Source organism: Cicer arietinum, chromosome 7, assembly GCF_000331145.2.
Source record: "Cicer arietinum cultivar CDC Frontier isolate Library 1 chromosome 7, Cicar.CDCFrontier_v2.0, whole genome shotgun sequence".
Taxonomy (NCBI): Eukaryota; Viridiplantae; Streptophyta; class Magnoliopsida; order Fabales; family Fabaceae; genus Cicer; species Cicer arietinum.
The window spans coordinates 7,631,677-7,644,835 of record NC_021166.2 but is presented as its reverse complement, the minus strand read 5'-3'; the positions used below and the strand labels follow the sequence as shown (position 1 = coordinate 7,644,835).

Here is a 13,159-nt window from a genome sequence, read left to right as displayed (position 1 = left end):
GAATTTCGCTTTTCTATTTTATTATCGCAAACAAAAGATATATATTATTCTACGAAAAAGGTATGTATATTTATTTATTTAGTTTTGCTAAAAAAATAGATTTATTATTTTATTATTAATATAAACTTTTATCGTATATTTAAAAATTAATATATTTTAAAATTATCAACAGTTGTATAACGTGTAGTCTATAAATAAATTTAACTATATTTTAAATTTAATACATTAAAATTTTAAAATTTATTTTTTAAATATGTTTTAAAATGATATTTTTATTGTGATTATAATTAAAATTAGAAATTTGATTTCAATTATAAAAATAATTTATTGGATTATTTGAATCAAAATTAAATAAATAAACATGTTAAAATTTTAACATAACTAATTTTAATGGATATTATAGTGATATTTATGTGAACAAATTAAAAAAAAATGTTATTTAATATATTTATAATACTGATAGATATATTTTTTATAATGTTGTATAACTTTTCTTGAATAATTAATAAAACGAGATTAGTTTTCCAAATTAAAAATTCGAAGTGACATTGAATGAGCTACGAAGAATATGATAATATTTAGCATGCGTCTTAATTGCATCGACAAGTGTCAGTTTATCCATATAATCCGCGACCTATCACGTGATTAATGCTTGCCCACCATCTTACTTCACGTGGCCAACTCATACTGCATACTTTCTGGTCCCACCCTATTTTAGATTGATTAATGATATAAAGCTAATTTGTTAACTAAGAGAGTTAATAGATTATAGTGATAATATTGAATCATAAATATAACTTTAAGTTTAATTTTAAAATTTAATATTTAACTTAATAATTTTGATATTTGTCAATTGAGTTAAACTTTATAAATATGTGTTTATTTTAATTTTATGAAATACTCTTAAAACAAAATAACATTTTTAAAATAGTAAAAATATTTTTTTTAAATGTAGATAATTGTTAATTTAAAAAATTTATTCATTTCTTATAACGGATAAACTTACATACATTTTAGGGAAAAAAAATAGAATATATATTCACAAAATAAACGGTCTTGTAAATTTAATTTAATTATCACTTAAGTCCTATATATTTTATTTTATTAGTTTAATCATATAAATTATATTTAATTTGCAATTAAATAATGTCATATTATTGTTACAATAACAACGTGTGTGCATAATAGTGTTGAGATAACAAATTGTAAACATAAAAAACAAATTATTAATTTTGATTAAATATAATTTTTTTAATTTTTTTAGAATTATTTCAATCCAAAAAAATAAAATTTATTGTAGTTCTTTAAATTTGAATTATTAGTTTTATGGATTGGGCCTTCAAATTTTTTATTTTCCTAAATTAATCTTTTATGTTACATTTTGTCATTTTCAAAAAGTTTATTATTTATTAAAAGTTGGAGGAGAGAAAAACAAAAAAGAGCAAAATATTCCAATATCTAAATGGCAAAATGTGAAAAGACAAATTTTTACAATTTTAAATAGAAAACGATGAATACAAAGTACCAATTGTATTGCTTATGGATAAATGTGAATTTAGACTAAAATTAAGTAAGTGAAATGTATTTTTTTTTTTTTAACTCAAACATAAAGTCAAGTATTTTTTACGTTAAAAATGGATATTTAAGATTAAAAAAAAAAATCTCCAAAATATTTCCATCAAAATAATCATCTTATGTATAAAAAGAATATAAAAAATTGAGTGTGATTATGTTTCTTCTTAATTTTATTCTTCATTTAAACTATTATTAATGTTTTTCAGACAAAAACATACTATTAAATCCGATCCGTTGCATTTTTACTCATCATCCGTTTTCCCCACTAATGACTTGGTTTTACATTTCTAACAGTTTTTTTATTGGTCAAACACTTTGTTAGTATGTTATCAACTAAATATTGATCATACCAAATATGATCGTTCTTAAATTATTATGTTTATTATTTATTTTATTCAATAGTTAAATTTATTAAATATCTATTATTTATATAAAAAAGAGATTAAATTTAACGTAATACTTTTATTTCAATTTAATCGTTGATTTTTCTAACTTTATCTTTTTTTATTGCCCAATTAACTTATTTATTTTGTAAAAAGATCAACAAAAAGAGTGAGGGAGAGGTTTGTTATAAATACGGATGCAATACGCAGAGCACGTGAGCAGCAGGTAGTCACGTGCAGTCATCCCCTGCAGTTGGTCTACCCCGCGTGCGGTGGGGACCTCTCTCTCGCCCCTTTTCTGTTCTGTTGCGACTTCAACCTTGACGCCGTCGTTCGTTGGTAACCGCTGTCAAGAATCGTTACTTACTTGCTCTGCTGTTCCGTTACGACTTTTGCCTTTTTTATTTATTTAAAAATCCAACTTTACCCTTTTTATAATCCTGAATGCCAACGGTGACATACTATTAATATTATTTTGAATTTAATTTATGTATAAACTTTTACGTTGGGAATCAATTATAATTATTATATTATTAATAATATTTAATTTTTATTATAATTATTTATATAATTAGTTATATTAGTTTTTAATTTTTAATTTTTATTATATTTATTTACAAAATCATTTATATAATTGATAATAATTTTGTAATTCTTTTTATAACTAATTGTAAATGAAAATGGAATTTTTATTTTATTCATTATACTTACGTGACGTGTCGGTTAAAAGATTATAATTGATTGATCATTTTATTTTAATTAGTGTTTGATTATTCGTTTTAAATTTTTTCCTATCAACATGTAAAACAATAGATATATACATATGCAGAAACTTCTTGTAATAGGTGCAATAAAATAGTTATAATAGTTTTCCGCTGACCAAAAATACTAGAGTAAATATATATGCAATGAGTTTATTGGAGATAATTAATGAACCATCCACCTTAGTGAAAATTAGCGATTTTATTATGTAAACAGTAAACCCGACTTTATATCCGTAATATATAAATCTAACTGCTAAATGATAAATTTTTATTGGACGGTGTAAACACTTACTCAACAAAGTTAACTACAATATTACTTTTTTCGTTAGCCTTTTACTAGGTAACATATATTTTAAGATGCAGGGAGTATTGTCTTTTTTAATTGTGTGGTTTGGCTAACGAGATTCTATAGTTAAAGCCGAAATAATAATAATTGAAAGTGTAATTAATCCTGGGTTGATTCCACACTTGTACATCTCAAAATTATGGACGAGTCATTTGACTGTAAATTGTTAACTCTGGCTTCTAAGTTTATAATTGATTTAAGTATCCATATCAATTTTATCTAAAACTTAATATTTTAGCTTTTAGAGTAGCATATAATCAGTTCTCAAATTTATTAAGGCAAAAGTAATTCTGATTAAGTGATCCTAAAATAAATTGATCAAATTATTATTATTTTAAAATTGATAAAAGAAATTATAAATATACTCAAACATACATTGTTTTATATTTAACTCATTTAATCAATATATATATATATATATATATATATATATATATATATATATATAATTTTTTATACTATTAATCAATATCAATTATGAGATCATTAAAAATATTTAATTTTTATTATAATTACATAAAAGATCACAATTATAAATTATTATAATATATTGATAATATAATTTTTTTTATCCTGTGCATAGTAATTATATTTATATAATTTTTTTTACAACATCATTGTCAATCGCATAAGAAGTGGCGTTGTGGGCCTTGTGGCGTGGATAGTGCAACTAATATTTATATGCAGCCGTGAAGTGATTATCAATATGTGGTGTGTCAAATGGCAAGACCTTTGGAATATGAATAAAAAAGTAGGGAAAAGGGGAAATAATATCTATTGCATTAATTTTATGGTATACAAGTGAGATATATCTTTAATAAAATTGTTTCTATATATGATTAGATTTGTTGATCTAATAATGATTTAGTTGTGTAAAAATAAAGTTGTATATAATGTGAGATTATGTTACTTGTATAGTTGTACATCTAATATTTAGTAATATATGTATGATAATTTTTTTTTTTCTTTACATATATACAGAGAGGTGTATACACTTTGAGAAATACACCTCGAAAAATAAAAAGATAAAAAAAAGTTGTTCTATATATAGATACTTCTAAAATAATAAAATATTTGTATTAGAGTTTTTATTTGATACTTATATGTATATTTGATTTTATTTGTTGTTATAATCGAATATAATTTGTGAATTTTAAAATAATTTATTGTGATTTTGTATTATAAATTGAACAACGTATCTATTTTAAATTATATATAAAAAATTCATATTTTTTTATTTACGTACACATATCTTAAATAATAGGTTAAATTACATCTGTGGTCCCTTAACTTAATTTCAGGTAACGTTTTAGTCATTTATCTTTTTTTTTCCGACTTGGTCTTTTATTTTAATTTTAAGTGACAATTTGATATTTTATGTTTTAAAATTTCAACAATGTTATCATTTTTTATACAAAAATTCAAAAAAAAAATCAAATAAAACTTATAAAATTAATTATATTCTTCAATATAATACAATTTTCGTCAAATTCGTAACGCAAATATTCAAACAAACTTATATTTTCATACTTAATTTGATATTGTTAGGAATAAATGACTAAATCGGAAAAAAAATAAAAAAATAAAGGACTAAAACGTTAACTGAAATTAAGTTAAAGAACCTCATGTGATATTTAGCCTAAATAATATATCTTATACTTGTAATAGTACGTGATATGAGTACCGTATCTATATTTATGCATGATGTGTGATATATTGATGATGAAAAAAAAAATTATGTGAATTAGTATATCCAAATTTGTGAATTTACATATATTATTGTTATTGTTGTAGTATAATATTTTGTTTATGAAAACTATTTTATAGACATTTATACACCTAATTGACCACTTGAGAGATAAAGTAATAGATAATTATATATATATATATATATATTATGATATAATATGAAGATATAAAGATAATGAAAAAATAAAATGTTAAATGAATGCATTAAATTTTAAAATGTCCAAATATAATATTTGTTTATTTTTTACAAAATACTTTACACATGGTTGTCTCAAAATGAAAGGTTCGTTTGACAAGGAATAAAAAATCTTATTATCATATAGTTTATAGTGTTTAAACTAATAATTTTGTTTGGTAACCATTTTTTTTCATGAGTTTATAACAACGTTTTTTTTTAAATTTATAACGTGTTTTGATAAGCTATTTGAAGTAACACTTGAGTTAATAATATTTTATTTTTTATTTTAATTTTACTCTCATTTTTTTAATTGAATTTTTTTAAACATTAATTGAAAATATATTTTTTAATATCATTTTCTATTTTTCAATTAGTTCAACGGTTAATTTAATCAAATAGTTCAAACAAAATCAACTAATTTATCATTTACCCACTATTAACTATCATATCTGCTGCAAATTCTTTCGTTATAAACTAATTTATCTACTTTATGTTCATTTTGCCAAACAAAGTTTAATCATGAACAAGTCTTTTGTTCAAAATTCAAAAAGCAACTTAATAAATTGTGAGAGATTAACTTATTCCCTTGATTCAAGACCGTTTATTTTAAAATTTAAAAAAAACCGCTATATTTTAAAAAATAAATTACTTAAAAATAATATAAATTATTTTTGATTATTTTATTATCAAATAAAAAAATAATTTTAATATTCAATAATTTAAATATTCATTATTAAATATTCTTATGCAATAAAATTATATATTTTTCTCAAAGGTAACTCTCAAAATGAATTTTATAAGATATTTTAAAAATAATTTTTTAAAAATTTATTATATAAAAATTGTAATAAATAGATAGAATATTTAAAATAAACTATTTAAATCAACAAACTTTATTTTTATTATTATTTTATTTTAAAAATACTATAAAAATCAATTTTAGAAAAAAATTTAACAAAAGCTCCACAACCACATTGGTAATTAGAATGTAAAATGTAATGTCTTTGGTCGAGTTTAATGTGTCGCTTAATTGATTTTTATATCTTATTTCATCTGAATTAGTTTTAAAGATGAATAGTCTAATAATAATTTTTAAATATTCTTTTTTATAAAAAATTAAATATAAAGGATCTCATAATAAATTACATATAATTATCAATACATTTAAAAATAATAATTTATAATATTATTTTGTAAAATAGTCACGTGCTTGATAATTTTTGTTAGAGAAAATAACTAGATAATAACATAAAATAATTTTTTATCTTTTAAGATAATTTCAAATGAAACAGATAATTAGAGAAGTAAGTCAACTTTCATTTTATTTTATTTTATTTTATTTTATTTTATTTTATTTTATTTTATTTTATTTTATTTTATTTATGTCTTGTCTTTATTTTTATCTCTATTTTTTTTTAGAACTGAAGTATACTGAATCCATTGTTTATGGACTAAGCCGAGTCCACGGAATTATTTGGTATATACCTCTAGTGAGAAAATTGGGATTTAATTATAAAACCAAAAATTAACGAAACTTATGTGAGAGCACGTGGTGGAGTGGAAGAAGAGAAGTTTCAGTTGGGTGGATATTGGATGTGATGTGACGGGATGGGATGGCGGTGCTCTTTCTCTTTCTTTCTCGTGACGGTGTCACGTGGGGGTGGGTAAGGGACCCACAAATTCACCCATTAAAAAGCAAACCAAAAAAAAAAAAAAAAGAAAAGAAAAAGGGAAGGCAAAAACTTAGTGGGGGCATGTGCTCCTCTCTCTCAACTGACCTGTCGTTTATGGGTCATTCAAATCTGAAAGCGATCCAAGCACACACAAATAAAGAGAGAGAGGTTGTTCACTTGTTCCTTCTATCATCACATGACGTGGCTTACTCACGTGCCACTCTCTCGTGTTACATTTTTTTATCCTCGTTTCTTTGTCGTTTAGCTCGTTTAACTCACAGCTACAGCATGGACCCATATATGGTAGGACAAGTGTCTCCATCCACCATGGCACAGATTAGAATCTAGAACACAAATGTAGAGTAGTTTTCTCCACCCTCATGGGCCTCCCCGATCACTCCCCTCCCTCGCTGCATCATCATTACATAATAAATTTTATTTCTTTAAAAAAAAAAATCACAACTATGTGAGTGAGAGATCTAAGCATATAGTAACACAATTGGTAATTTCTCGCTATTTTCTTAAAGAGAAAATACCATCTACTTAGTACTTGATTCATAGGGTGCATTTCATTTCCTAATATAATAAGGAATTGAACAAACTACTTCAGTTATATCATATTTATTGATTAAAAAAAAATTGATTGTGAAACTATATAAAATGGATAACAAATGACATAAAATGTTAGAAATATAAATTGATTATAATAACTATATATAAAGTATACCATATTGATTGAGTCAACATTTTTTATTTAATCAATTACTAACAATTCAATCTTTCTCTTAATTATGTCCTTTCTAATTTGACGGAAATTCTTATTTATAACTAAATCATGCGAAAATTGAATGATATATAGAGTCCACTTATTATAAGAACATGTCCTTTCTTTTATTAAAAATATCAAGTCTTTGAGTTAAATATAAATTTAGGAAATCTAACCGTTAAATAGTGTAATATTAACATAATGATGTAATTGTTTTTTTTTTTTAAATTGGGCATTCAATAATTTGTAATCTTTAATTGTTTAATTTTATTTTTTATGTGTGAATCGAATATTTTATACACGTAAATGCAGAGACTAATTATTCAATTTGGAAATCCTATACGCGCAACTGTAGATTGTGTCCAACAAAAAATACTATATGTTACCTTTACCAACATACCATGCACGGTTACACTTAGCCATATTAAACAAAATCATTAGCCATTGCAAAACCTAGAGTTTTAAGATGAACAGAGATGGAAATTCTTTCTACTTCAGGAGGTATAATTTCAGATCAAGAGGTTCAATTAGTATGAATTTGTTATGCTGTTGTCCAAACGAGCACGAGTGCCTGTCGGCCCACTTTTCTGTTGCGCTTACCATATGTTTATTATAAACAGTACTTTCGTCTAACTTTTATTTTAATTTTAAATAAAATGAGTAAACTTGACTAAAACAATAATTTGATTGTAGAAGTTACTTAAGAAAATAAATGATAGAAGAAAGTATAGCAAATGATCTTTTAAAATGAAACTCGTGAGACATATATTGAGAAGTTAAACATGAAAGCTCTATTTGGAAAAAATAATAGATAACGGATAAGGTACTTGATAGCGGATGAACTTATAGCGAACAATGAATAAACTAACATCAGATAGCTAATATGCTAGCTGATATAATTTAAAGTGTTTGGTCAAATTAATGGTTGAACTCTTAAACATTAGTTCTAATAGTTTATAAAAAAAAAAGTATATTAAAAAAAATGCTATAAACTCGGAAGAAAACCAACTACGAAACATAACTATTAACTTAAATGTACAAATTATTTGTTATAACCTTATTTTTTGTCTTGCCAAATAGACCCATCATATGAAACTGTAAAGAGTAGTATTATAATAAACTAAGCTACAGAAAACTTGTGTATTGCATTTGCATTTATTATTTGTATAGATATATTGCAATAGGATTTACAATATAAAAGAAAAAGGTAAATTCAACTCAATATTTATATCACTTAAAAGTTAATTAAATATAAAATAGTGACATAGTTTTGTATGATTGGTTATTAGGTATTATATTCAACAAAAACACGAAAGTATAAGAGTGTTCACCAAGGAAAAAATGTGGCACATCCAAAAATTGCAAAATTATAAATGCTACATAAAAACAATCCTATGATTTTAAAAAAAAAAAAAAAATTCCTGTTATAGGGTAAAACTTCTATATTCTGTATACGGTAAACCAAGTTCCTATTTGGAAATTATGGGGAGTGAGACGAAATGATCTATGATTTGCAACTGATTGCAAAATTTTATAAAGGATGCTTTAGTATCTGTAATTGACATTTACTATCGCTTTTTACCTTGTTCAATGCAACACTGCAGCAGATAAATTTTCATTCTTCCAAATGTAGTCATATAAGCATTCCAGAAACTTGTACAAACAAAACAGTAGAAAGAAAGAAATTGAGGTATGTCAGTGCTACTGTCATAAGCTACAGCTGCTTCTTCAACAGTTTCGAATGTCCCACCCGAAGTTGTCCGAGTTTTCTGAGTCCAACCATGAGTTTACCAAAATTTGAATTTACATCCGAGTCTTGTCCGAGTTTTCTGAGTCCAACCATGAGTTTACCAAAATATCCGAGTCAACTTGAAGTTGATACCTAAACTCCCAAGTTAACTTGCCATTTAACAAACTTGCCCATAAGGCAATATTGACAGATTTGACTTGAAGAAATAATCATGTTTAATAAAAAAAAATATTTTTGCATGAAATAGCTAGATTACCCCTGAATTGAGTGGTAGTTAGATAATACAAATTTATCTACTTTTAAAGATAACGGTTTCTCAGTATATTTTTCACTCCTTCCTGGTGGAAAAGTAAAATGATTGAACTGCCACCATGCCTACCTCCAACACAAATTTTACAATACAGTTGCTTGAGGCCCTGAGCCAAGGGGCAACACAGATTTATTTACATAGTTACTTGATAACAATACTCATAAATATAAAAATACATAATGCGAAAAGAAATGTAGATCAAGAACAGCTACCGACTTTTTCCAACATGATGGACTTGACAACATTGTTTACAAAGACATTAAAGCATTGTCGGCAACAATTGGGCATTAAATTAGATTTCTGAAACTGCAGAATATGATCAGTATGGCTGCATACTGAGTTTGAGTAAATATTAGACTTTGGCTGCTCAGAATGGCAAGCAGCCAAGATTGTATGGGTGGCTCGCCTCGCAACTACCTTGAAGGTTTTGACACCTGCGTGACAAACAACTGCTTGTAAAATACTATCATTCAATTAACAACTATCATGCATGCACCTTGTTTAACAGTTTAAAACATATATACACTGATACAAGTACAACAACACCAGAAGTTTCTCAAACAACTTTGTTCTCACTTATAACATGGGAAAATTTGAGAAACCACAATAAGAAATCGAATATATGCCTAGCAATAGCATTGAGGTGCACTCTCTCCCTCCATCTCCATCTCCAATTTAATCAATGGAAAGATGAGTATTGAGTGATAACATGGATATACTAAATGTACAATGCATACCAAATGAGTTTAGTTTACCTAGTGCCCACAAATAGACTGGAAAAGAATATATGAAACATCTATCTATAAATATTTCAGCCAACAGTGATCGCATAAATATGGAGGAAAAAATAAATTTAACAATGAATTAGTATTACCTAATTGTTTATCTCTAGTTAAGCACTTCAGGTTCAGTTTAACAAGAGACTGGATCTCAGTTTTAGCGTCTTCATTATTTTTCGTGATCCCATTCCCAAAGCTTTTGGCCAGCTTCTTTTCTTTATTGATAATATCCACATCCTTATTAGAGATGAACACACTGCCGGATTTGCCACTAGAGGGTGCCGAAGTTACCAAGCAAGCAGACTGCCTTTGTTCCTTCGCAGCATTTCTTTCATCATGACAGGGAGCACTGTGGGTACTTGTATGGAACTTTTGGGGCAATGGATGTTCCCTATATCCATATGAATGAGTAGTATGGTCCCCCAAATGTTGTATCATCTCATCACATGTGACCCTACTTTGTCTTTTCTCTCCCAACATTGGAGACCAATGATTTTCCAAATTTTTGTTGAGACTAGAATAGTCACACTGCTTCTCCATTCTGGTGTACCTGAAGTCTAATGCTTTGGGCTGTTGGTTTTTCAATTCTAGGCAACTACGGGGAGCAAATGATATTTCTCTAGCCCCACTACACAAGGGATTATCATCCACTCCCTGTGGAATTCTGCTAGTTCTTCTAGGAGTGCTTTGCATACTCTTCGCCCTATCCATCATTTTCCAAGCTTTGTGAGTATCGTCTTTCAAGTCACCACTATTAAACACGATAGTAGATTGAGCACCTTGGACTGATGATTGTTGAAGACCTTTGGAAGCCATTGAATGTGATTCATCTAATTTGCCACATGATAAAGAACTAGATTCTTGTTTTTCACTACTTGTGCTACCAGCTTGCAATGATTTGCTATGGAACCTTAATGAACCACTTCTCAAAGAATTCCAATTTTCACGAAGCACCTGGACATTACGCTGCGCAAGCTGAACTCCCGACACAGGTTTTTTACCTTCAGATCTACTCACCCTGTCAAGTAAAGGAATAACAGAAGAAGACGGACAGTTTTGTCGTATAGGAGATGCCTTCGGTCTTCTAACAACCTGGCCGCTTGTTCCTCTCACAATATTTAAGATAGTTACACCAGGGTCCACCGTTTGCTCAACATTTTGTTGGTCTAACTCTTTGTTAATATTATTCTCCCGGGAAACAGCACAATCATGACAAAACCAATCACCTTCGGGAACGGAGTAGCCCAGGCCAACACAATATGTATGTGAAGCAGTATCGCAAAGATCACAAATTAGCATAAGATTTTCATCTTTCTCAACATGGCAAACACAACATTTGAGTTCAGCATAAGAATCAACAGGACCACTTGTCATATTTCCATGAGGATGATAAACCTACAAGACATAAAAAAAATCATTAGCCTATTAATTACTATTAACATTACTGTCAATTACATAAATATTAATCAGCAGCCCAAAATAATTAGTCACTAACAAAAATAATGAAATGTAATGAATTTAATTTAAGTGCACTTAGTGCAGTATAAGTCTAAATTCTAACGATGTTTTAAACTATCCTTCAATTATGTTGAGTCACTCGCAACAATATTTAATGGATCTAGGTATGTTGTTAACGATGTCTTACGACAGAACTAAGATATCTATTTTGAGTTCAGGAATTTGATTTTAATTAGGGTTTCATGTAATTTTCTATTATTTGGCCGTATAATACAACATTGGTGTTACAAAGAAGAAAATGAACCTGGTCACGGAGAGGGACCTTAACGTCCCGAGAGGAAGAAAAGAGGCCATGTTTAGGGAGTCTACGAACGTTGGAGAATCTCTGGCGACAGATTGGGCATCGAGATTCGTGCTTAGCCCATTCCATAATGCAAACAAAGCAAAAATAGTGGTTGCAGGAATCGATCTCTCCCGGAATAGAAACTCCGCGTTCGACATAGCAAATTCCGCAGCAATCATCTTGGTTATCATCGTCGTCGTCTTTGTTAGCTTCTACTTCTGATTTGAAGCGTTTATTTGGGGAAGCCACGGGACTCGACATTTTTGTGGAACCTTTCGATTTTCCTCTGAAGCAAAATTTTGGAACTAGAAGATGAAGATTGTGATGCACCTGATCTGCGCCGGAGCAGGGACGGCCCCAACTCCAAAACTCTAGGCCCAATTTCTGTTAATTGGCCCAAATAATATTTACTTCTTTATTTAATGCACAATCGATCTAACAATTAATTGAATGAATATTTTTTAAAGTAATAAAAAGAATAAGGGCAAACTACCACTAAATACGGGTTTTTTATTATAATATTCTATTTTTTTTTTTTAATATCAATCTACCCCACTTTGAAATTAATATACCATGCCCTACTTTTTTGCCCCAGATGCAAGTCGCATCCTGGAGCTGCGACCTCTTGAAAGAAAAAAATTTTAACTGCAACACATGGTCACATCCTGGGGATGCGACCTCCCACTTGAGATTTTTTTTTTTTGTTGAATTTTTGGTAGATAAAATAATATATTTATTATATTTAATAATAATAATGGGTATATTAATAATTAGTATAAAAATAATAATAATAATAATAATAATAATAAAAAGAAAATTCTATTAATAAAATAAAAATACTTTTATTATTTAATAAAATAAAAATACTTTTATTTTAATATTATATATTCTTTTATTGTTGAATTTTGTTATTTATTATTAGATATATTATATTTATTATTATTAAATATTTTAAAAATAATTATAACATTAAAAAATACAAATTATTGTTATAAATAATTAAAATAATTAATTTAATATTATTATATAACTTTTAATAATTATTATAATAAAAAAACAATAATAATAATAAAAAGAAAATTCTA

The 13,159-nt window shown here is 26.8% G+C and overlaps 1 protein-coding gene across 1 annotated transcript; it reads right to left on the bottom strand.

Moving 5' to 3' along the window:
- Positions 1 to 9,539: 9,539 nt before the first annotated feature.
- On the bottom strand, positions 9,540 to 12,467 carry LOC101504311 (uncharacterized). The gene is made up of 3 exons (XM_004508587.4): positions 12,036 to 12,467; positions 10,369 to 11,668; positions 9,540 to 9,928 (listed from the first exon to the last, which is right to left on the bottom strand). The coding sequence occupies exons 1-3, from the start codon at positions 12,333 to 12,335 to the stop codon at positions 9,693 to 9,695; spliced, it is 1,836 nt and encodes a 611-aa protein (XP_004508644.1). The 5' UTR covers positions 12,336 to 12,467; the 3' UTR covers positions 9,540 to 9,692.
- Between the last annotated feature and the right edge of the window lie 692 nt (positions 12,468 to 13,159).